Below are 24,997 nucleotides of genomic sequence, written 5' to 3' on the forward strand. Positions count from 1 at the left end.
AAACATGCAACACTAGATGGTTCTGGAGAGCAAAAAATCAATTCTTTGTGATTTTACATAGCATTTCTCCCCCTTTTGTTATAACCATCTAATGTATGACTTATTTATAGTGGGGTTTTCCTGTGTGTAGATCCGCCCCTGATCTGCAGCCTCCTCTCCACTGCTGCGGGTTATGTCTTTATCAATGCAAGTCTTCTGCTAGTATTAGGTGCTTGTGGGTCTGGCTCATCTTGACCCCAGGAGCCTGCCAGGCAGATAGTGGCCTTCTGCCCTCCAGCCTTTCCCCTTCCCTTTTTCTTTTATTTGATTTACTATTTTGAACTGTGTGGGTCAGTGGCTGTGCATGGCGCAGTGAAGAGGCTAATGCCAGGGAACAATGTGGTGCAAAATATATAATGAAGCTTCTCATGGGTTGCCAACATGGTGCCTGCGGGCACACATACGCCCCCCAGGACCTTCCCTGGTGCCCAGAACGTCCCATCCCCCTTCTCCTTCCTCTGCTGAAAGAAGCCTTACTTAACCATTAGTAGATTTTTTCTAGCCTAATTCCATGACGGGGGTGATTACCAAGGGTGGGTAGTGGGAAGTTGCAGTGTACATCTGGTGCCCACAATAGTTTTTCTGGTTTGCACATGTGCCCACCACTCCAACACATGTGGTGCCCCCTGCAATATCTCCTCTTCTTTTTCTCCCCTTTGCTTAGGTGGGGTCTGGGGGTGGGACACAAAGCCATTGCCCCAAGGTTGATGGGCATCCTTGTGTGTTTCTCAGGTTTGCAAGAAGATGGTGAGACTCCACCGGTCAGCCAGAGCCTTGGAGAGCTTGTGCCTTTGACGGAGGAGAGACCGCTCTGTGTGCCATGGCCCACCTGACGCGGCTGCTCCGGCGGCACTACGGCCCACTGAAGCTGGCTTTGGTGGGCGTCGTCTTTGTCATCTTCCTCTTCATCATGCAGAGAGATGTGAGCAGCGGGGAACAAAGGGAGGAGCCCTGGCTAAAGAACATTGTGGACAGGAAGGATCAGATGATTGACATCATGATGGGGGCGGTCAACAATATCCGGGACTCCATGCCCAAGCTGCAGATCCGGGCTCCGGTTCAGCAGGAGGCCCTTGAGCAAGACAGCAAGTCCTGCCTGCCCGGCTACTACACACCCGCAGAACTGAAGCCCTTCATGGAGCGCCCTCCACAGGACCCCAACAGCCCAGGGGCCGATGGCAAAGCTTTCAAGAAGGACCAGTGGACGCAAGAAGAGATGAAGGAGAAAGAGCGAGGCTACGAGAAGCACTGCTTCAACGCCTACGCCAGTGACCGGATTTCCCTCCAGAGGGCTCTGGGACCAGACACTAGGCCTCCTGAGTAAGAACGTCATCTTTGTCCGCTCACTATAGAACAGGCATAGGCAAACTCTGGCCCTCCAGATGTTTTGAGACTACAATTCCCATCATCCCTGACTACTGGTCCTGTTAGCTAGGGATGATGGGAATTGTAGTTCCAAAACAGCTGGAGGGCCAGAGTTTGCCTATGCCTGATATAGAATAATAATAATTTATTTTTTATACCCCACCCATCTGGCTGGGTTTCCCCAGCCACTTTGGGTGGCTCCCAACAGAATATTAAAAACATGATAAAACATCAAATATTAAAACTTCCCCAAACAGGGCTGCCTTCAGATGTCTTCTAAAAGTCAGATAGTTGCTTATTTCCTTGACATCTGATGAGAGGGTGTTCCACAAGGCGGGCTCCACTTCCAAGAAGGCCCTCTACCTGGTTCCCTGTAACCTCACTTCTCACAGTCAGGGAACTGCCAGAAGGCCCTTGGAGCTGGATCTCAGTATCTGGGCTGAACGATGGGGATGGAGATGCTCCTTCAGGTATACTGGACTGAGGCTGTTTAGAGCTTTAAAGGTCAGCACCAACACTTTGAATTGTGCTCAGAAAAGTACTGGGAGCCCATGTAGGTCTTTCAAAACCAGTGTTATATGGTCTCGGCGGCCACTCCCAGTCACCAGTCTATCTGCCACATTCTGGGTTAGTTGTACTTTCTGGGTCACCTTCAAAGGTAGCCCCATGTAGAGCACATTGCAGTAGTCCAAGGGGGAGATAACCAGAGCATGCACCACTCTTATGAGACAGTCTGGGGCAGGTAGGGTTGAGTGGATACAGGCAACCCTTAACTAAGTGAGTAACTGAGCATTATGAACATACAGTCTCATGGAGAACCAGCCGTATTCAGTGGGGGTGGGGAGCCTTTGTCAGCCCGAGGGCCACTTTCTCTTCTATGCAACCTTCCGAGGGCCACATGCCAAGGAAGAGCAAAAGTGGGAGGAGCAATATTTTACCTGTGTGCAATAGGCTAGTTCCTACACAAAGCAAGAGGAATTATTAGTGTTCGCAATCCGGTCAGGCAAAAACACTTGAGTTTGCAAAGCGAGACCAGTGTGGGGTGTAGCCTAAGGAGAGTTAAAAGTCCAGCAGACTTTGCATCTCTGGAAGTTGCTTGGGCTGAACAATGTTGCTTTGAAGTTGCCTGGAATTTCCCGAGATTATTGGGGACTCAAATATTAGTCCCCTGTGTCCAAATTTATCCTCTGGCCTCTTGCAGGCCATCCAACTTGGCATAGTCTTGATACATGTCATCTAACAGAAGTTGTCTTATCCTCGTATATGTGCACCCTGGTGCAGAATTTACCCTGGCACAACTTGAAGAGTGTTAAATTGGTCTAGGGGCAAGGGTGAGTAGTGTTAGGATATCATTTCAATATTTGATATGACAGTTGTTACAAGACTTCATTTCTGAGCTGGCATGCAGCGGCATCTAGCATGTGATTGTGATGGCATAATTGATAAGCAGTGGTACATTTTTTAAAAAAATTAAGGTATTTATAGGCCATCTTTTAGGGCAAGGACAAGGCCAATAAAATGCAGTAGGAAGAATCAAAAGGGCAATGCCATAAACACGTAACATCAAGATATCTTTAAAAACAATAAAATATATAGCCACTAGGATGACCATGGCAGCAATGATGACATTTGTTGTTTAGTCGTGTCCAATTCTTCATGACCCCATGGACCAGAGCACGCCAGGCACTCCTGTCTTCCACTGCCTCCCGCAGTTTGGTCAACTTCATGTTGGTAGTTTCAAGAACATTGTCCAACCATCTCGTCCTCTGTCGTCCCCTTCTCCTTGTGCCCTCTATCTTTCCCTACATCAGGGTCTTTTCCAGGGAGTCTTCTCTTCTCATGAGGTGGCCAAAGTATTGCAGCCTCAGCTTCAGGATCTGTCCTTCCAGTGAGCACTCAGGGCTGATTTCCCTAAGAATGGATAGGTTTGATCTTCTTGCAGTCCATGGGACTCTCAAGAGTCTCCTCCAGCACCATAATTCAAAAGCATCCATTCTTTGGCGATCAGCCTTCTTTATGGTCCAGCTCTCACTTCCATAAGCCGAAAGATGACATTAGACCAGCTTAATATCATTAAAACCAGCTGGACGTGTAGCTTGCTTACTTCAGGGAGCACTTTTCCACATTGTCTTCTTTGCCAAAGAATTCTTACATGCACCCTATGCACTGTGAGCGAATCATGTGCTCTGTAACACACCCAATGTTGCCCTTTATCTATATGTTGCAGAGAAAGATCCATTGTGATAGGGAGAGTATATTCCAGGAAGATTGTCTCCTGTTGGTGATCTTTCCATTGAGAAACTCCAAGGACCCAGGATTCCTTAGCACAGCCTTTGACAGCCAGGTGCCCTCTGCCTGTTGTGGACTACAACTCCCATCATCCTTGACCATTGGCCATGCTGGCTGGGGCTGATGGGAGCTGAAGTCTAAAGTGCACATCAGGCTGGCAAAGGTTGCCTTGAAGATCATTCATTAGCATATTTTGAAGACAGTGGGAAGAATTCAACGCCATGCTATTATGATAATTTCTGCTTGCTTGACAGGATGGTCTCACTTCTGCTCTCCCTGTGTGCTGTTCTGGGGTTCCTACTGACACACACACACCCCAAGTCTATTAGGGAGGGAGGAGAGAGTAGAAAATCCCATTGCACTAGATGGAGTTCTTGCGCTGACTCCCACTAGCACAACCATTTTGTGGAATTTGGATCAATATGTAATTAATTAGTATAAAAGCATATTATTTTTTAACATCTCATTGAAATTGTGAATGTGGAGTTCAAAATTCTCATCTAGAAGTTGTTTGGTTAGTCTTTGGGTTTCGTTTGTTTGTGCTGAGCTTTAAGTATTTTGCAAATGTTCATTTTGGCTCTAATTAAAAGACCATTCAAAATTTGTGAACTGTTGACCACCTGGCAATACTGGTTGAACTGTTCTGGTGAAAATAACTCTGTAGCTACTACTTTGGACCATTTGAAGTCTGTGATGGGGGGTGTTGTTATCAAGAAGGTCCCCCCATATCCAGCTGCCTGCACAGATTCCTGAGCCCTGTCTACTGAATAAGTGGCAACCGGCAGGCAACTGGGGGCAGGAGGTGCATTTGCTTCTGCCAAAATCCCCTCTGCTAAGAGATGAAATCTTGCTGGTTCTCTTTTTTTATATAATTATATTTTATTAATTTTCCATACAATCGTACCACATTACAATTTCTGTTAAACTTTTCGGTTTTTTGACTTCCTTCGGCTTTTCTGCCAATCATTCGAATTTAATTTCTTTAACTACACATTTCCAAATTTTGATATTGCCTTTATGTCTCCCCCGCTCTTATATTTTACTTTTTTACAATATTTCTTATTTTATCACAGAGCTTCTCTAAATGCCACTAACGTTATTTCGTTATCGCTTATACATTCCCAGTAATCTGTTAATTTTCCCCAGTCCTCGATGAATTTTTGATCTCGTTGATATCTAATCTTCCCAGTCAGTTTATCAAGTTCTGCATAGTCCATCAGCTTCGTTCTCCATTCCTCCAACGTTGGTAATTGTTCTTGTTTCCATTTCTGAGCCAGTAATATTCTTGCCGCTGTTACTGCATATTGGAAGATTTTATGGTCCTTTCTATTTATTTCATTGCCTACAATTCCTAAGAGAAAAGCCTCTGGTTTCTTAACAAATGTATATTTCAACATTTTTTCAATTCATTATATATCAGCTCTTGCTGGTTCTCATCCGTGGTGAAGAGAAAGGCCTGAGGTGCGTTCCTCACTTTTTAATTATCCACGGCTACCCCTTCTTCCCCTGCTTTCCCCTACCTTCTACGCCCCACTAGCATCCCATTTATCAAGTAGCAAGCGTTTACAATTGCAACCCTCTCTTCTCCCCCCCCCCCCCACCAGCCCAAGTTCAAAAACTTTTTCATTCCCTCCGTTGCCCGCCCTTGGTTTTGTTCCGTTCCTTCCCACTTCTAACAGTTTCGGCGCCCCTTTCCATTTCTCCTTCTTCTTCACTTTGCTTGCCAAGTGGAACAGACACGGCTTACAGTACAGCAGGGGGGCAAAGAAGGAGTCAAACGTGACCCCTTTTTCCCCCGCCTCCCCTGTGGTCTGAGCCACTGCTGCTTCTCATAGAGGGGGAGATAAGTCAGTCAAGGCCTTGCAGTGGGTGGGAAGAAGTGAGCCAACAAAGGCGACCCGAATAATGGCTCAAAAAAAACAACAACCTAGGCTGAAGGGGGAGCGATTGCAGACAGTCTCTCTCCTCTCCTTACCTCCCGCCCTCCCAGCGACCGATTATTTCTGCCTAGCAGGTGTAGATGTCACAATGGAAGAATGCCCTGTTCTATGCAGGGAGTTGCAAGAATGTTATTCAGTCAACCAAAGAGGCATAAACCAATTTAAATTAAAGTGCAAAGCCCTCCCAGAACCAAAACCATAAATCGGGAGAGCCGGGGAAATTGGCTCAGATGGAGGGAGCCCATGAATGAAACTTTTATTGTTGAGCACTTGGGGGGCGGGGGGAGAGGCAGAATAAAAACCTGATCTACCATGTGGAACGTATTCCCCCTTTTGATGTGGACCAGAGGTATGCAGCATGTAAGGGACTCGTCTGCCTTCCAGCTGGAAAATTCAGAGAGAAGGGTATGGGCATTGAAATCAAAAGAGATTGACGGGAAGGGGAGCAAGTTGTAGAAATTATTTAAAGCCTTGGACTCTCTTTTTTTCCTCCCCTTGTGTTTTCACCAAGAAATGCTTCGTGTTGCATGTCCTGGAAATGTTACATATAGAATCAGAGAATTGTAGAATTGGGAGGTACTCCAAGGGTCATCTAGCCCAACGCACTACAATGCAGAAATATCAACTGAACCATCCATGATTTATGGCCATCCAACCTCTGCTTAAAAAGCGCCAAGGAAGGAGAGTCCTCAACCTCCCTTGGGAGACTGTTCTACTGTCTCTCTTCAAATATCTCATGGGCTGTCACATGGAAGCGGAGACAAGCTTTTCTCCTCCTGCTCCAGTTTCAAGTTACAAGGAAGAAGATTCCGACGAAACATCAGAAACACCTTCTGACAGTAAGAGTTGATAGACAGTAGAATGGTCTCCCTCAAGAGGTTGTGGGCTCTCCTTCCTTGGAGGTTTTTTATGATTCTGTGATCAAAAGTTCTACCTGCTTAAAACTCCCATAAATAGTTATGGTCTGGGCAGGGTTGGCCCAAGACATTTTGCTGCCTGAGGCAACAGACAAGATGTGTCTCCCCAACACCATCACCTCATGTGGAGAAGCTGAGAGGACTGCCAATTGAACCCTCCTTCAAGACTGGAAGTGAGGTAGCAGCATTCACACATACAGTGGTACCTCTGGTTATGTACTTAATTCGTTCCAGAGGTCCGTTCTTAACCTGAAACTGTTCTTAACCTGAAGCACATGGGGCCTCCTGCTGCCACCGCACTGCCACTGTACAATTTCTGTTCTCATCCTGAAGCAAAGTTCTTAACCCGAGGTACTATTTCTAGGTTAGCAGAGTCTGTAACCTGAAGCGTATGCAACTTGAAGCATATGTAACCCGAAGCGTATGTAACCCGAGGTACCACTGTATAAGCAGAGCTCAGGGTGATCCCTCTAGCATTTGGGGGGGTGATACTCAGTGGTAGTACACATTACTCTGGTCAATTCTGTGGGGGGGGGGGTAGCCGAATGGTTGGTTGCTGATGCTCCCCTCCCAATATCTACTACCCGAGGCCATTGCTTCACTCTGTCTCATAGTAGAGCCGACTCTAGTTTTTAGCAGCATAGAGACCAATCTCTATCTGGTTTAAAGAGAAGCTTTTAAGATTCACTACAGGAATGGGGAAGATGTAGCTCTTTGGGTGATTCCCAAACAGTCATTCTTAACTGTTGGACCTACTGGCTGAGGCTGATGGGAGTTGTAGTCCAACTATAACTGGAGGGCCACATGTTGCCCCATCTCTGCTCTAGTAACTAGAGGGGGGACAGAACCACCCTTCCTTCATCTCATGCACACCACGGATTTGATGTTCCTTTTGTAGGTGCATCGACCAAAAGTTCAAACGCTGCCCGCCCCTCCCGACCACCTCCGTTGTCATCGTCTTCCATAACGAGGCCTGGTCAACCTTGCTTCGCACTGTGTTCAGCGTCCTGTACTCCTCCCCAGCTATATTGCTAAAGGAAATCATTCTTGTGGATGATGCCAGTACAGATGGTAAGTACAGTCTCTTGGGAGCTGGAGGCACGTGGGCTTCACCCTGAAAGGCAGAACAAACCTCTTGCTTTTGCATAAGGGCTCTAGGGATGAGAGAGACATAGGATTTTTTTAAAATTATTTTATTTATTTATACAACAAGAAAAACACACACACAAAAAAAACACAAATACCAAATTACACACAAATTACAAAAATAACCATAGACACATAATTTTCTTGGCAAACAATAAAACATCTATTGGTCTTAACACTAAAGACCCAACTTCCCGTCTATTCCATATTTCAAATTCATATTACTTACTGCCAATACACATTTTTTTCATAATTAAACTTATTTTCAATAAATCTAATTTCTTCTATCTACCTAGCAACTATTACTGAAGTTCCTCGAATGCTGCAACAGAATTTAAACTACTATATTTATTTTTCAGATATTCTTTGAAAACCTCCCATTTAGAAACAAATTCCTGTTTTGATTTATTCTTTATTTTTTCTGATAAACCATCTAATTCGGCATATTCTGTCGGCTTTTGGATCCAATCTTGTATAGAGGGGATTTCATTACTCTTCCATTTTGCTGCGATCAAAACTCTTGCTGCCGCCGTCGCATATAAAAAGATACCCTTCCTCTTTTGTGGAATATCCAAATCTGTTATTCCCAGGAGGTAGGCCTCTGGTTTTTTATTGAAAGAGATCTTTAGCATTTTTTGCAGTTCTGCATGTATACTCTCCCAGAATACCTGTATTTTCATATGATTTAATTTGAAGGTGAACCTACCAAATCACACTTTCTAGAATAATAAGCAAACTGAAACACAGCCCTCCTCCAAAATTTACACTTCCCTGAATTTTGCAATGCAGTCATTCCACCAAGTAACACCCACAAAAATGCATTATATTAGGGCAAAGTATGCATATATAGGGGCGTGGGTGGTGCTGTGGGTTAAACCACTGAGTCCAGGACTTGCCGATCAGAAAGTTGGCGGTTCGAATCCCCACGACGGGGTGAGCTCTCGTTGCTCGGTCCCAGTTCCTGCCAACCTAGCAGTTCGAAAGCACGTCAAAGTGCAAGTAGATCAATAGGTACCACTCCAGCGGGAAGGTAAACGGCGTTTCCATGCGCTGCTCTGGTTCGCCAGAAGCTGATTAGTCATGCTGGCCACATGACCCAGAAGCTGTATGCCGGCTCCCTCGGCCAATAAAGAGAGATGAGCGCCGCAACCCCAGAGTCGTCCGTGACTGGACCTAATGGTCAGGGGTCCCTTTACCTTTACCTTTATGCATATATAAATGTATATATTAATGAAAATAACATGGAAACATGCAGTATGGGGAAATTGCTTTGCAAAAAAGTATGAGGAGAAATTCCGAATAATATGCTGACAAATTTTCATGAGGACTTTTTGGGTTTTAAAAAAAACGCAAATTGCTGTGGGAATGTGGAGAACTGATTATTTACCCAATTGTTCTTTATTTTGAAATATTTATCCATTGTGACTATTGGTGCTGTTTCTGCAGCTACTTTCATTCTTCTTTAAGGAAAACCCCTGCCAGTTTTGTGCCAGCAGAGGTGAGATTCAGAGCTCAACCTAACTAGTTGTCCTGAAAGAGAACTTGCCAGAGAGGAAATATACAAGTAAATCTGGTAGTGGTCAGATCCTGGTGTAGTTGGGTTTCCCTGGGAAATAACTTTTAGGCCCTGCCTTTTGTAGCTTCCCCTTCCCTGATGTGTTGCTGTTAGAATGCACCCTTCAACTTGATTCACATTGTGGCAGGTTGTTGATGGTTTTGCTTTTGTTCTGTTTATATTGGGGGGGGGTTAATCCTGCTACAGTCGTACCTTAGATCTCAAACACCTTGGTTCCTGAACAAATCGGCTCCTGCACGATCGAAACCTAGAAGTGAGTGTTCCAGTTTTTGAACAATTTTCAGAAACCGAATGTTGGCTGCTGGAGTTTCCTGCAGCCAATCAGAAGCTGTGCTTTGGTTTCCGAATGTTTTGGAAGTCGAATGGACTTCCGGAATAGATTCCGTTCGAATTCCAAAGTACGACTGTATTTGACCATTTCTGCCATTTGACTGGAGACACATTTCCCCATGGTCTGTAGATGTGACAGGCCATATTTAGCTCCCTTCTGGGAATAAATTGCTCACTTGGGCAACTTTAGTAACCACAAGCTGCCATTTAGTAATCTAAATTGGTTGTGCCCGAGGTTAGGATAATGACACAGTTCAACATCAGGACTTCCCAGGGGTGGAGCAGGGAGGTGAAGAGTATCTGCTGTGCTGAATCTCAGCTACTCAGGTTCTCAGAAGGCTGTTGAACTCATCAAGGAGGGTTTGTGAGTTCTTTTTAACATATCAACTAATCTAATGTAGATAGTTATTTAATCCCTGATTTGCTTGCACAAAGCTTACCCAGGGGTTAGATTCTTTCCAAACTTTATTGAACATTTGTTCTGATTTGTTTGCAGAGCAGTCATACGCCAAGGAATATTTGTTTTCTGTTCACACTGATTTGCTTGTGGGGTGTTTTACTATTCATCTCTTCATCTCACACTTCTCCGTGCATTCCCCGTTACTTTCCTAACTGCAAAAGTCCCCTTTTGTACTGGATTTCATAGAATCATAGAGTTGGAATAGACCACAAGGGCCATCGAGTCCAACCGCCTGCCAAGCAGGAAACACCATCAGAGCACTCCTGACATATGGTTTTGTTGCGCTGGGGTAATGACAGAGCCCTTTAATCCACTTTAGCTGCTCAAATCTAAAGTACTAGTTTGTGCTTGAGTCCCTCCTGCAAAATAATGACAGACTGAAGGCAGCAAATCTTTAATCTCTGTCCATCTCTTATGCTTGGAATTCTACTCCCCTAATACCTGCTTAGCTCTTCCTTCCTTCCTTCCTTCCTTCCTTCCTTCCTTCCTTCCTTCCTTCCTTCCTTCCTTCCTTCCTTTAGAAAAAGCCATCACTTCTGTTTGGGCCTTTGAGCAGGTATACAAGTGCATTCACCATCTCCAAAGCAAATGTTCTGCTGGGAGTGTTGCTTAATTTCCATCTGAGCATGGCTTCTGGGAAGGTTAGGAATGCATGCAACTATTGGCCAGCATGGTATTCCTGGGCACAGAAATGATAGGTGTTTGGCCCTAAATCTCTGTAGTCAGTGGGAAGAACTGGGGAGAAAAACTAAATGCCTGTTCAGCATGTCATACTGTTGTTGGGGCAAGACTTCTGTTGCCTTCTGAATCTTGTGCTGCACTAAATTAGGTGACCCAGAGTATCAGAACTGTATGCTTAACACTTGCACACATCAAATACCGTATTTTTCGCTCTATAAGACGCACCAGACCACAAGACGCACCTAGTTTTTGGAGGAGGAAAACAAGAAAAAAAAAATCTGAATCTCAGAAGCCAGAACAGCAAGAGGGATCGCTGCGCAGTGAAAGCAGTGATCCCACTGGCTGTTCTGGCTTCTGGGATAGCTGTACAGCCTGCATTCACTCCATAAGACGCACACACATTTCCCCTTACTTTTTAGGAGGGAAAAAGTGAGTCTTATAGAGCAAAAAATACGGTAGTTTCCACTTCCTTGTGGGTTTTGTTCTGTTCTGTTTTGGGGTTTTCCTGGTTCTTCCATCCAAAACATTTGGATGCTACATCTAGTCCAGGGGTAACCAAAATTGTCCCCTCCAGATATTGTAGACTACAACTTCCGTCTTCCCTGACCATTGACTATGCTGGCTGAGGCTGATGGAAGTTGTTTACTGAGTATCACCAAGCGCTTGGTGCACTTCCAGACTGTTGCTATTTTCAGGTGAGACTCAACCGCATAACTGGCCAATTCAGGTTGTGCAACTATAATTGACTGGTAGCTCTTGCGCAACAAACCCGTTCCTCAAAAGATCAGCCTTTCTGTGCTCAGAAAAGTGATGGGGAAATGCAGTAGGAAACAGGTTGGGACACTTAATTTGATTTAATGTCATCTTCTAGCCTCCCTGCAAACAAAGCAGAATGAATGTTCAATAAATAGGTCATCTGGAAGCACCTTTAGCTGTTGTCTGGAGGGAGGGGAGGAGTGTGTGTGTGTGTGTGTGTGTGTGTGTGAGAGAGAGAGAGAGAGAGAGAGAGAGAGAGAGAGAGAGAGAGTTACTGTAGCAGGCTAGCACAGCTACCATTTATATGGCAGTTGCCTTCATTTCACAGCCGTTGTTTTTCTTGGTACTGCGCTGCCTCTTCCTGCGGATGCTGTTTCAAGCGGTCTTTTCTGTGCAGCTGCTTTTCAAGTTTGTCTCAAAACCCGATGCGGCAGAAGAGCAAAAGCAGGCCGTGTCTCACCACAGTGACTTGAACCACTTCCTGCCATGCGCCACACCTGGCAGTGAGCTAAGTGCCCAGAGAAGGACTAGGCCTGGATTCTAAGGGATGCCTTCTAAACAACCCTCTCAAGGTTTATACCGGGGATAGTTAGAAACACAAAAAAACTGCAAATACGTTGAAATCAAGAGTTAAATATACCTTCCTGAAGAAACCAGAGGCCTTTCTCCTGGGCATGGTCGGCCAATCGGTGCCAAAGAAGGATAGAACCTTTTTTATGTATGCTACAACAGCAGCAAGAATACTTATTGCAAAGTACTGGAAGACACAAGATCTACCCACCCAGGAAGAATGGCAGATGAAGTTGATGGACTATATGGAACTGGCGGAAATGACTGGCAGAATCCGAGACCAGGGAGAAGAGTCAGTGGAAGAAGATTGGAAGAAATTTAAAGTTTATTTACAGAAACATTGCAAAATTAAGGAATGTTAGAAGGATGTTGGAATGAAGTTATGTGGTTTTAGCAGAAATGTTATAAAGGATTAAGTAAAAATAGATTGTTAATTGGTGAAAGGAGAGAATGTAAGGTTACATTATATTAAGATAAATTATTAGGACAAAAACAAAGATGGAAAGGATTTGCTGAAATAGCTAATTGAACTAGAATACAAAAAAGGGAAAGGGACGCAGGTGGCGCTGTGGGTTAAAGCCTCGGCGCCTAGGACTTGCCGATCGAAAGGTCGGCGGTTCGAATCCCTGCTGCGGGGTGCGCTCCCGCTGCTCGGTCCCAGTGCCTGCCAACCTAGCAGTTCGAAAGCACCTCCAGGTGCAAGTAGATAAATAGGGACCGCTTACCAGCGGGAAGGTAAACGGTGTTTCCGTGTGCAGCTCTGGCTCGCCAGAGCAGCGATGTCACGCTGGCCACGTGACCCGGAAGTGTCTCCGGGCAGCGCTGGCCCCTGGCCTCTTAAGTGAGATGGGCGCACAACCCCAGAGTCTGTCAAGACTGGCCCGTACGGGCAGGGGTACCTTTACCTTTACCTTTACAAAAAAGGGAGGTGTGAGGAGGTCAAGGAAACAAGCAAATGAAAGATAAGCTATGGGAAGGTTCAATTTGTTTTTTTAATTGTTTTTATTTTTCTGTTTATTTTTCTCTTTGTAATCTTTCAAAACTTCAATAAATATTACTTTTAAAAAAGAAAAAAGAAAACAAGAGTTAAAACCATATCCCTCCCCTAACACTCCATGCATCCCTGTACAAAGGGCCTGCAAGACAGAGCTGTTCCGCCTGGCCTTTGGTTTGGACTTGGTCTGACCCTTATGTTTCCCTCCCCTTATGGTCTTGATTTATCAGCTATTTTAAAATGAGGCTGCATTTTAAATTGCATTTTAACCTGTATTTTAAACTGGGGTTCCCCCCCTCTCTTTCCCCCCTATTATGTTTTTACTGTGATTTTATTGGTGTTAGCCACCCTGAGCCCGTCTTTGGCCAGGGAGGGCAGGGTATACATATAATTTATTTATTTTATAACCAGTGTGGTGTAGTGGTTAAGAGTGGTGGACTCGTAATCTGGTGAACCGGGTTTGCGTCTCCACTCCTCCACATGCAGCTGCTGGGTGACCTTGGGCCAGTCACACTTCTCTGAAGTCTCTCAGCCCCACTCACCTCACAGAGTGTTTGTTGTGGGGGAGGAAGGGAAAGGAGGTTGTGAGCCGCTTTGAGACTCCTTAAAGGGAGTGATAAAGCGGGATATCAAATCCAAACTCCTGTTAGAATTGACATCCATTGCTCCAGCTGCTTTTGCCCTTGGTGCCCTGCGCCCAGAAGGAAATGTGCCCCCCCAAACTGCAGAAGGTTCTCCACTCCTGCCCTCCTCATAACTGTCTCCATCCTTTTCCTCTCTTCTCCTTGCCCTGCTTATTGCAGTCCGAATCCATGACCACTTACTGGTTTTTAATATGTTGTGAAGGGAGCATAAGAGGATACGTTAAGCAGCTTTTTTACAAAAAGGTTTTAAAATTGTGCTCGGAACGAATCTCACCTTTTGCATCATTCCTTTTCCACGCAGTTGCCAGGCGTCTGAGCGCTGTGCCCCTCTAACACTTGATACCTTCTGTTCCAGACTACTTGAAAGACGAGTTGGACAGCTATGTGAAGCAACTGCAGATAGTGAAGGTCGTCCGGCAGCTGGAAAGGAAGGGCTTGATCACTGCCCGGTTGCTGGGGGCCAGCGTTGCCACGGGAGATGTGCTCACTTTCCTAGATGCTCACTGTAAGTCGCAACTCTCTCCGTCGGCGAGCTCAGTCCTCGATGTGGGGCTTCTAGAGGCAAAATATTGCCAAGGCTGGCAACTCTGTCTTGCTTCGCAAAGCCAGCACACAGACAGTGCTGTGCACATGGTTTGATTGCTGTACCGTTGAGGCTAGTTTGCAAACTACTGCTAACAGCAGTATCCGATTGTGAGCTGCATGTGTGATTGAGCTGAGGCAGATCAAACATCACAGATATGAGTCTGGCCATTGCCTCAGGTGCTGTGCTTCTCCACCTGAGCTGCTTCACAAGGTTGGTTGCCGGTGATCAAGTGCAGAAGAACAACGTGGTTTCTCTGTACGGGTGCATCAACGTGGTTGGCAGCTGGAAGTGTGGGCAGACTCGGCTCAGCAGGACTCTGCATTAGGAGATGATGTGAGGCTCAAAGGGCTCACTCACACGTGCATGGCATCAACTGGCTGATCCCATGCAGATACAGCAGGATGGCCTCATGGTGTTATGGTCTCACAATGGACCAATAATAATAATAATAATAATAATAATAATAATAATAATAATAAATTTTATTTATATCCCGCCCTCCCCAGCTGAAGCCAGGCTCAGCGCGGCTAACAACAATAAAATAATGCAACATTCTAAAAACATTTCATTATAAAAATTAATTAAAATCAAATTGATGGCAATCATTAAGCAAAAATTCTGTGCAGATTGCCAAAGGAGGGAGTCGGGCTGCGCCCTGACCAAAGGCCTGGTGGAACAGCTCTGCTACAACTACAACTCCCATCATACCTAGCCATTGTCTGCTTTGGCTGGGGCTGATGGGAATTGGAGTTGAACAACCTCTGGAGGGTCACATGTTTAACCCAAACATGTATTTGGTGACCCATTTCTGTTTCTCTCTTTCTTTTACTATAGATTTAATGGTGATAATGCTCCTGTTGAGACCCACCTTGGATCAGGCTGCAACTCACCAGCGGGTCTCAACCCGCTAGTAGAAAACTAGTGCTTTAGTGTATTGCATTGGAATGTTTTCTCGATGTTACCACCAGAGGCCAGTGTGCATTTTCACAGTGGCTCTGCACAATATTTTTTGACCCTGAAATGATAATTCCAGAATGTAAATCAGTTCCAGGCTATAACATTACAAGTATGAAGAGTCAGGGAGAGGCCTGATATAAACAGTTATTTGGAGTTTTCCAGTTCTGGGCATCTATAATAGTGTGGTAGACTGCTAGGCAGCGGACATTTTAATAAAAATTACTTCTGTGTACATCTGCATGATAAGGTGATCAGGAGCTGCCATTTTCTCCTTGGGGGACAAGGAGCAGGTGGAAGAGAGAAAATCAAAGCTTGCGTAGAGACAACATCAGATGATGCCATCCATTTCTCCTTCTCTCTTCTTAGGTGAATGTTTCCATGGCTGGTTGGAGCCTCTCTTATCACGCATTGCTGAGGAACCCACCGCTGTGGTCAGTCCAGATATCACCACCATTGACTTGAACACTTTTGAGTTTTCCAAGCCAATCCAGTATGGGAAGCAGCACAGCCGGGGCAACTTCGACTGGAGCCTGACTTTTGGATGGGAGTCCATCCCTCAGCATGAGAAGCAGAGAAGGAAAGATGAGACTTATCCCATCAAGTAGGTCCATGATGAAAGCTCCTTTTTGATAGACCTTTTGATGCCACTCACTGTTAAGTAAACCTCTGCGGATCACAGTGTAATCTGCACCAAAACCCACACACTAACCACATAGACCTGATAAAATTTAGTAATGCTTGTTTGGCTTCATTTGTTGGATCAATTAAAAGGTTTCTTTAAATTTATCCAAATGCCTCAATCAGACAGGAATGCAACGGATGTTGTGGTGGTTTAAGGTAAAGGTAAAGGGACCCCTGACCATTAGGTCCAGTTGTGACCGACTCTGGGGTTGTGGCGCTCATCTTGCTTTATTGACCAAGGGAACCGGTGTACAGCTTCCGGGTCATGTGGCCAGCATGACTAAGCCGCTTCTGGCGAACCAGAGCAGCACACGGAAATGCCGTTTACCTTCCCACTGGAGTGGTACCTATTTATCTACTTGCACTGGTGTGCTTTCGAACTGCTAGGTTGGCAGGAGCAGGGACTGAGCAATGGGAGCTCACCCTGTCACGGGGATTCGAACCGCCGACCTTTTGATCAGCAAGTCCTAGGCTCTGTGGTTTAACCCACAGTGCCACCTGCATCCCCCAGCCACCCAGGAGGTGTCATCTTAGAAGAGTCATGAAGTGGAAAGAGAGAGGAAAGCCTCTCCTAAAACGGTGCCTTTGCGCTGTTTGTGATGATGGGTAGAATAAGGTAGCAGCACCCTTCTTGCTTCATTTTAGTTGTGTGAGAGCTAGCAACAGAGTTTTCCAGGCACCTCCTGTTTGGTGCTGTAATCCCACCAACTCACTCACTCTCTTTCTTTCTTTCTTTCTTTCTTTCTTTCTTTCTTTCTTTCTTTCTTTCTCTTTCTTTCCACCTGACCTCTTGGCTGTCCTGTAGGAGATAGGGAGAACATGGCCTGAGAACTGCACCAGTTGTACTGGGTTGGTTGGCCCTATTCTCCCACAAAACCCCAACTACAAAATAACAGCTAAATGATACAACACTGTAGCACTGTGAGGTTTGAGGTAATAACCGAATGTCAGAATTCAAAACTTCAAAGGTGTGTTTTTTCTTTCCTTCGGAACTAATTTTATTCGCAGGCATTTTATTTTTCAAACAATGGTTTGATGGTGATTTAGAAAAGCCACCTTTTTCCAGTTGGTTTTTCAATAAGCCAACTACCGTGGGATAAAAAAGTTTAGGGCAATTGGCGGTGGAATTGAGCCAAAAGAAAACCAGCAATCACAGGCAGAATCAGGGGCTTCTCAGTCCTTCCTGTCCCTCCATGTATTCCAACCTATAAGTGACCTTGCAAACAAAATAGCAAAGGAATTCTGGTATGCAGAATTGGAGTGGCTTTGAGAACAATTCGGAACATGATAAATAGGTGTGTAAGTGAAAGGCTGGCTGAAGGAAATGTGGGGGAAACCTCTTGCACAGATACGCAGGTTTGTACCCAGTAATTCTTCTAGTGGATGAGGCAACCTTTGGTGTAAATGACCCCTGAGATTTGGGTCAGCTGTGCTTGCACATCCCTCTTAATTTTTCCAAGCACCTTATGATGAAACCTTTGTCCGGTTTGGATGCCTGCAGTTTAGTGTGGGAACAGACACCACTGAAAAGCAATGTGTTGGAGGGTATAAAGATGAAATCAGTTCTTTCTGTGCAGTGGGCCCATTCATACACACAAGTCATCCTTTGATACTGCAGTCATCTAGAGATGAATTTGAATTGGGTGCCAGGCTTGAGGTGCTGGGATGAGGAACCCATGGACTTCATCTCCCATCATCCCTGACTATTGGCCAAGCCAGTTGGAGCTGCTGGGAGATGGAGTCCAACAATATAACTTTGTGTTGTAGATCCCCACTTCGCGTACCACCACCCCCGTTAGAAAAATATAAATTAATGTGATCTACCTCCTGGTGCTTCCTTGGGATATAAGGATTATAAACCACTTGGTATACTCGGAAGTTCTTTATGAGACACAATGCCAGGACTCCCCCTCCCCTTCCCCCCTTTTGGCGGTACAAAAGCCAGGATAATGAAGGCCGTGACATGAAAGAGCCAAGGTTTATTCCTTTCTCTTTTCAAAGCCTGCCAGCCTCTTGTCTGTTTTGGCAGTGGGCAGCTGCAGAGTCATTAAGGTAACCAGTATCCCAACCTCTTAAAGCCCGAAATGACCTTGAATTCATCAAGTGGAAGACATTTAATACCGGCCCTCCGGCCCTCGCCATTGCACTGGCGAGACAAAACCCCTGTTCCTTTTGGCCTCAAGTACAGCTCCTCTTTGTGCAGAGGTCAGGCGGGAGGCTGTTCTGCCCCCAATGAAAGGGGCTCAGGGACTCCTTTTTGTTGCTGCTGCATATTCTGAGAGGGAGAGAGGCTGGCAGGTTGGCTTGTCAGCGGCTCTTAATCTGCGCTGCTCGCCTTGGTAAGAACACAGCTGTGTTTCAGGAGGGGGGGGGGACCTTGTTGAAGCAAGTTTTCGACTACAATCTCCATTTCTTTTTTAAAAAGAAAGAAAGAAATGCCTCTTGCGAATGGAGCAGGACGAAGCTGAAAAGCTTCGTCCCCAAGCGCTCTCAAATTTGGCTTGGCAATATGCATTTATCGTAATGATACCTGAGGCTGAATGAAGGGCTTGTCTGCTTCCAAAAGGCTCTGCCTCAAAGTTCCTAGTGACTGAGCGCCATCCTTAAGCACTGGGGCTGTTCCTGCTGCTTCTGATGTGATCAGCCAAGGCCTGCCTCACATTCTCCTCCTTAGCTCTCCCTCTCCTTTAACACATCTGGGCTTGGTTGCTGCTGGTTTTCTCAAGACTAAAAAGGTAAAGGGACCCCTGAACATAAGGTCCAGTCGTGACCGACTCTGGGGTTGCGGCGCCCATCTCGCTTTACTGGCTGAGGGAGCCGGCGTACAGCTTCTGGGTCATGTGGCCAGCATCACTAAGCCGCTTCTGACGAACCAGAGCAGCGCATGGAAACGCTATTTACCTTCCCGCCGGAGTGGTACCTATTTATCTACTTGCACTTTGACGTGCTTTCGAACTGCTAGGTTGGTAGGAGCTGGGACCGAGCAACGGGAGCTCACCCCGTCACGGGGATTTGAACCGCCGACCTTCTCCTCGGCAAGTCCTAGGATCTGTGGTTTAACCCACATCGCCACCCGCATCCATTTCTCAAGAGTAGACTTAGTGAAATGAAGGGACCTATGCCAGCCACGTCCATTAATTGCAGTGGGTCTGCTCTGAGCATGGCTGAAATTGGATACAACGCCATGTCTTGGGCTCTAGGCACTTTTGGAAGCAAAATAAGCATATGAAAGTTATGCTGTTCATAGTTTCAGTTTGAATGAAGTGTTTGGAATTTCTAGGGTGGATGTGTGTGGGTGTGTGGGTGTGGGTGCACATATGTGCAGCACACTGGTCAGATTTTCCTGGTTCCTTTGCTTTTCCACTACTCTGCGTAATCCACAACTTTTTAATCACCCAATTTGTTCTCTATTAAATACCCTATCTATTTCAACTCTAGATTTACTCGAGACCTACTAAGCTATGTATTTGTTTATACTGATTCCTACAATATTCAGTCAACTTGTCCACTCCTCACATCTATTTGACAGAAGGACTCCAAGTAAAATAGCATACGACAAAATAGCATACAACAAAAATATATTGGTTTTTAAAAGTTTGGAAGGTAGTGGTGACTGGAAAAGTTGCACGAAAAGTGCAGGGTTTTTTAAATGATTCTGCAAAGACCATGTTGGAAAATAACCCTACACACTTTGCATGCTCTCCAGCCATGATTTTGTACCCAGTAATTCCTGAAGAACATCTTGAGCATCTAGATAGATTGCACTTCCTTGAGATTTGCAGCAGCAGCTGTGATGGAAGCAATAGATGAGCAATGGTGTCAACTGTCCATTCGTCTAGGCCTTTGATGTTTTCTTAGTCCTATTGACCCTTGTTCTTGCATGTTCTTCTTGTTCTGTTTTATTTAATACATGTTTATTCTTCCTGTTACATAGCTTAGAACCTGGTTTTAATACTTGCGAAATACAGTTCCAAGGATCAGATCAGTGGTCTGTAAGAGCATCAGTTGTGGAAGTAGTTAGATTTTGGGACGGCAGACTACTGGGAACTTGATATAAGCAATCATAAACAAATACACATACAAAATCCATATGCATAAATTTCTTTTTAAAAAACCTAATTCAACAGAACAGCATAAAGAAGGACCGACAGGTCACTCCTCCTAAAGCTAGCCTAAATGAATGCCCCTTGCAGAATTGCCTGAAGCTTCTCTCAGAGCCTCAGGGATATTGCAAGTAAAGCCTTGGCTCCTCGCCACAGATCTGATCTCCTGTAATGATGGTATTCTGGGGTGGGCAGAACCTGCTTGGCTGAAATTGATGCATGCAGCTCCCAGTCGGTGTAAGGAACAAGTCTATATACCCTAAAGATCAAACTAGGAATTTCAGAGAGGATCTTGAGCACTGATTGATGCTGCAGTTTCCCTTTCGCTAAGTATCTCTCTTGCTGGAATTTGAATAACATACTCACAATTCTCCCTTTTTGCAGAACTCCCACATTTGCCGGCGGACTCTTTGCCATTTCCAAGTCCTATTTTGAGCACATCGGCTCTTACGATGATCAGATGGAAATCTGGGGTGGGGAAAACGTGGAGATGTCCTTTCGGGTAAGAAGGAAAGGTACAATATCCTAATTGCGGTACAGCTATGGCTGGCCCGGCGTATTTTCCAACTATACCAAATTTGCAGCACAGGGAAGCATTCATTCATCAATCAATCAATCAACCAATCAACCAACAAACCAACCAACCAATCAATCAATCAATCACCAGCTCTCCAACAAGGCAATCTCGGGGAGAGGATGAGAAACAACATTACATCGTTTGCTTTGTAATGTATTGCTATTAGGGTTGGTTTGTTTTGCTGCTTTAAAGGGGAAAAAAATCAAAACTAAAGGATTGTGACGTGAGCAAGCCTAGCCTCCCCTGGGCTCACTTCCCTCCCCTGAGGTGTCTTTTTTCAGGTTTCAATTAACCATAATTTAACATTGCACCCAAACCCTAAACCTGTGGTTGATGATATCTGTGATTTGTTGAAATAATCCAGCTTCATAAACCACAGTTTCAAAGTTGGCTTGTTTCAAATAAACCATAGTTAAGATTAATCGTCATTTGTCGGACTTGGATGGCACAGGGAAGGTGTAGTTAACCAAAACTGGAAGCAAAATCTTCCAAACTCTTCCTCCATGGAGAAAAAGGGGTGGGGAAGAGAGGGTCGTTCCTGTTGCGATAAAACATGCATCCTGCATAAATAGCAGTTCCATGTATATACCTTCAATTTCTATTGATAAAGGATATGTTCAAGCAGCAATGTGGTTTTGAATTTGCTCACAGCAAGTGTGACAACCACACATTATGGAAAGAGTTATGCTACCTTAGAATTACTAGGAAAATGTAAGAAAATCTGAGATAAATTTACAGATTAGATATGGGTATATAAAGTAAAGGAAATAACTGAAATACTTTTAAAGGAGGAGAAGTGTGTTTTCTTTCATTATTGCAATGAAAAGCTTTAGTGGATCACGTAGGTGCTCTTTATGGTGGTTTAAGAGCATGAATGTTAATTTTCAAAAGGGCCCCGTCTGAAAAGCAGCTTTCGAAGGCTAAAAGCTGTTTGGAGTGCCACCCTGTGGCTGCAAGGAAAATCAGGAGTGGGTATAGAAGTTTCTTAGAGAGCCAGGGATCTCCTATCCAGGACTGCCAATGCACACCCACAGAAATGCCCGGTCGTGCCTTCAGTGGTATACTCAGGTCTATAATGTGCCCACAGCCAAGTAGCAGAAGGGAGTAAGTAGCTGCAGCATGCTCTGTTGCAGAGACATTAAGCATGGTTGCAGCTGCTTGTATCGCCCTAGTGATGTTCATCCACCCCGGTTGCTAGCTAGACAAAATCTCAAAGTGGCAAAGTCCAGATTACCTCTAAGTAGGTCCCAAGGTAGGGCCTAGTTTCATCCGTACCAGAGTGGAATGCGTGCTTTGGGGCATAAGGAATCCTTGGGTTGGTGAAGAGTCCCTTCTGCTCACTGGTAACATTGGGGTCACCAGCTCTGGGTGTGGGACCTGGGCTCCTTTGAAGGGGCTGGTGGGGAAGAGGATGATCTCAGGATTTCTGCTCCTCAGACTCTGGTGATGTTGGAGCTCTCTGACACTTGCTGACAGGGCCTTTCTGTACCTGAATCGCAGCATTCATGGTCGTGACACGAGGGTAGATGATGTGTGAAACGCATAATTTGTGTTTCAGTTTGCTAATTTTTTATATATATAATTTTTATTACGTTTTTCTATTTTGCATTTTAGAATATTCATTTGAACAACCTTAAAATATCAATGACTTCCCTTCTTCCCTTCCATTGTTCAGTTTGCATGCCATAGATCCCTGCATATTTTACATAAACTAAACCATTCAGTATCCCGTTATTACATCCATCAAAACTTATTTACACTGTTGAATATATCTTAATGCTGCCAGCATTTTCAAATGTACACAACTTTCACTCATATATTCAGTAAACATTTTCCAATCTTCTTTAAATGTATATTCTTCTTGTGCTCTTATTCTGTAAGTTAAGTCTGCCAGCTGCATGTATTCAATCAGTTTAAGTTGCCATTCTTCTTTAGTTGGAACCTCACACGTTTTCCAATTTAGGGCCAACAAAACATGGGCCACAGTAGTGGCACACATAACCTGGGAATTTCCATCTGAATTATCCCCAACAAAAAGGATTTCTGGGGGTTTTTTTGGGGGGGAGTACCTTTAAACATTTTTTTTTCAATTCATTACAAATTATTTCCCAATACTGTACTCTTTTACCCTTTTACAAGTCCACCACATACAATAGAACATATGATAGTTTGCTTTTTAAAGTTGTGGTGAGGAACCTGTGGACCTCCAGATATTTAACTCTGATTCCCCTCACTCCTGACCATTTGGGACTCACGCAAGAGTTGGTGGACTCACCTTCTTTAGAGGATTTTAAGCAGATGTTGGGTAGCCATCTGTCATGTTGGGATTCCTTCAATGCAGGGGGTTGGACTAGATGACCCCGGGGTCCCTTCCAACTCCACAATTCAATGACTTGATGACTAGCGGGAGTTGACCAGTGTCCAGAAGGCTACTGGTTCCCCATTACAACAGTAGCTTTGGTGACTGGACTTTCAAGCACTGTGCAGAGCGAGAGAGGCAGTGTCAAACATTTTCTCCATTCCACCATTCCAAAGCTGCTATTTCCCCACATGCACCCAGGAAAGGTGCCCATGTCAGCTTCTCTCCTGTGTGAGAGCCAGTGTAGTGTAGTGGTTAAGAGCGGTGGACTCGTAATCTGGTGAACCGGGTTCGATTCCCTGCTCCTCCACATTCAGCTGCTAGGTGACCTTGGGCTAGACACACTTCTCTGTGGACTTCTCTGACGTCTCTCAGCCCTACTCACCTCACAGAATGTTTGTTGTGGGGAAGGAAGGGGAAGGAGAATGTTAGCCGCTTTGAGACTCCTTTGGGTAGTGATAAAGCGGGATATCAAATCCAAACTCCTGTGTGTGAGTTGGGGAGGGGTGATCTTTGGTAAGGGGGAAAGCATTATTTGGGAAGATCAGTAGCTCAGTGGTAGAGCATTTGCTTTCCATGCACAAAGTCCCGGGTTCAATCAATGGGATCTCCAGGTAGGACTGGGACATTTCTAATCTGAAAGCCTGGGGAGCAGCTGCCAGTCAGTGTAGTCAATACTAAAGTAGATGGACCAGTGCCATATAAGGCAGCTTCTTAATGATTGTGATGCTGATTCTCTCCCTTAAAGAAGAGAGGGGCATAAAAGATAGCCACACATTTCACACCTTGGCCCAGGCAGGCTCAAATTAAGGGTTTCTGTTGGGATGGGGGGCATATCTTTTCTGCAGGTTTGGCAGTGTGGGGGCCAGCTGGAGATCATCCCCTGCTCTGTGGTTGGCCACGTGTTCCGTTCCAAGAGTCCCCACACCTTCCCCAAAGGAACTCAAGTCATCTCCAGGAACCAGGTGCGTCTGGCGGAGGTCTGGATGGACGACTACAAGGAAATCTTCTACAGAAGGAACCAGCAGGCCTCCCAGATGGCTAGAGAGGTATGTAAGCCAACTTCCCCTAAAGGTCGCTCTGAAGGATCAGGAGTGCCCGTCCCTTGTTTTCAAGCATGTATTTAGAGCAGCCTTCCTCGGTTTTTGGACTGCAAGTTCCATCAGCCCCAGCTAGCAGAGTCTATGATCAGGGTTGATGGGAGCTGGAGTCCAAACATCTTGAGGACAACAGTTTGGGGAGGTTTGATTCAGAGTTGTTGCATAGTGTCTTCTCATTTCTGTATGTAGAGCTGTAGTGAAGAGGGTTCTCAAACATAGTTGCAGGGAGCCTCACCAAGGCAGGAAAAAGCCCTGTACAGTGGATGCTCGGGTTGCGAACGTGATCTGTGCAGGAAGCACGTTCGCAACCCGCAGCGTCTGCAACACACAGTGCCGCATCTGCACACGCGCGGGTTGCGATTCAGCATTTCTGCACATGTGCAAAGCGCCATTTAGTGCATGTGCAAGTGCTGAAACCCGGAAGTAACCCGTTCCAGTACTTCCAGGTTTGGCGTGGTGTGCAACCCGAAATTGTGCAACCTAAAGCGTCTGTAACCCGAGGTATGACAGTGGAAGGGAGAGAGGTGGAAGGGACCCCAGGGGCCATCTAGTCCAACCCCCTGCAATACAGAAACCTTGGCTAAAGCATCCATGACAGATGGCCATCCAACCTTTGCTTAAAAAACCTCCAAGGAAGGAGAGTCCAACCTCTCAAGGAAGACCGTTCCACTGTTTCAGCGGTTGGGTGACCGAGAGTTGCCCCTCTCCAACCCTTGAAGTGCCCAGCCATAGGCTGGGGAGAAGGGAGAGATCTGCTGGGGCCTTGCCAGGTGGTGGCAGTTGGAGGCAACTTACCCTCAAGAACCTCCAGAAGTCTAGAAAGGAGAGTAGCGTGGAGCCCATCTCAGCCTTTGCAGACTAAGCCTGGATGCAGTTCCCAGGGCTGAGGTCTACCTTGGATTTAAGCTCACATCCTGGGCCGTCTTA

General features: G+C 45.4%; 1 protein-coding gene across 3 annotated transcripts in view; it reads left to right on the forward strand.

Annotated features, from left to right (window-relative positions):
• GALNT6 (polypeptide N-acetylgalactosaminyltransferase 6) overlaps positions 1–24,997 on the forward strand; it is a 62,473-nt gene that overhangs the window by 27,934 nt on the left and 9,542 nt on the right. For 2 of the 3 annotated variants that reach the window (XM_081898677.1, XM_081898676.1), the window contains exons 2-7: positions 772–1,359; positions 7,449–7,621; positions 14,063–14,212; positions 15,617–15,851; positions 20,419–20,536; positions 23,819–24,019. In XM_081898677.1, coding sequence (XP_081754803.1) covers positions 860–1,359; positions 7,449–7,621; positions 14,063–14,212; positions 15,617–15,851; positions 20,419–20,536; positions 23,819–24,019 — 1,377 coding nt within the window. In that variant the 5' untranslated portion in view covers positions 772–859. The remainder of the gene's footprint in view (positions 1–771; positions 1,360–7,448; positions 7,622–14,062; positions 14,213–15,616; positions 15,852–20,418; positions 20,537–23,818; positions 24,020–24,997) is intronic. The other variant, XM_081898678.1, reaches the window with a different exon arrangement.

Source organism: Podarcis melisellensis (assembly GCF_964234715.1).
Source record: "Podarcis melisellensis genome assembly, chromosome: 2".
In the NCBI taxonomy this organism is placed as follows: domain Eukaryota; kingdom Metazoa; phylum Chordata; class Lepidosauria; order Squamata; family Lacertidae; genus Podarcis; species Podarcis melisellensis.